The 390-nt window shown below is 56.2% G+C and overlaps 1 protein-coding gene across 1 annotated transcript in view; it reads left to right on the top strand.

The window, feature by feature from the left end:
- ETH_00037745 (ADP/ATP translocase 2, related) overlaps positions 1-238 on the top strand; it is a gene marked incomplete at both ends in the record, with an annotated part of 806 nt that extends 568 nt beyond the window's left edge. Inside the window, one exon of the mRNA XM_013374968.1 lies at positions 2-238. Within this exon, the coding sequence (XP_013230422.1) occupies positions 2-238 (237 nt within the window). The remainder of the gene's footprint in view (position 1) is intronic.
- Positions 239-390: the final 152 nt, after the last annotated feature.

The raw sequence follows: 390 nt of genomic DNA, 5'->3' as shown, positions 1-390 counted from the left end.
TCGCTGCATCGAGTTGAACGCGATGCAGCTGCAGCACCCGGACATGGTGTTCGTTGCGGTGTACAGACAGCTCTTCGGCAGCAAACCCCTAAATCCTCAACAAGCGTTTACAACTCTTGACAGATATTTTACAGGTGCAGCAGCAGCAGCAGGAGCAGCAGCAGACTACAGCTGGCAGGAGGAGACAAGCTTGCCCAAGAAAAGGTTGAAGCCCAAGCACAGCCAAATGCCCATGTGAGGTTCACGCCCGCGGGTTCCGCGTTTAGGGTTTAGGGTTTAGGGTTTAGGGTTTAGGGTTAGTGGTTAGTGGTTTGTGGGGGTGTTTGCTGCGTCGCTGGTGAGTGTAGCTGCTCCTGGCCGCGCTTGCTTGTCCGCGCGTGCACCAGGCGG

This window comes from Eimeria tenella, genomic scaffold, assembly GCF_000499545.2.
Source record: "Eimeria tenella Houghton genomic scaffold, Eth_scaff2414, whole genome shotgun sequence".
In the NCBI taxonomy this organism is placed as follows: domain Eukaryota; phylum Apicomplexa; class Conoidasida; order Eucoccidiorida; family Eimeriidae; genus Eimeria; species Eimeria tenella.
The sequence above is the reverse complement of the archived record's forward strand: the minus strand, read 5'-3'. Positions and strand labels throughout refer to the sequence as shown.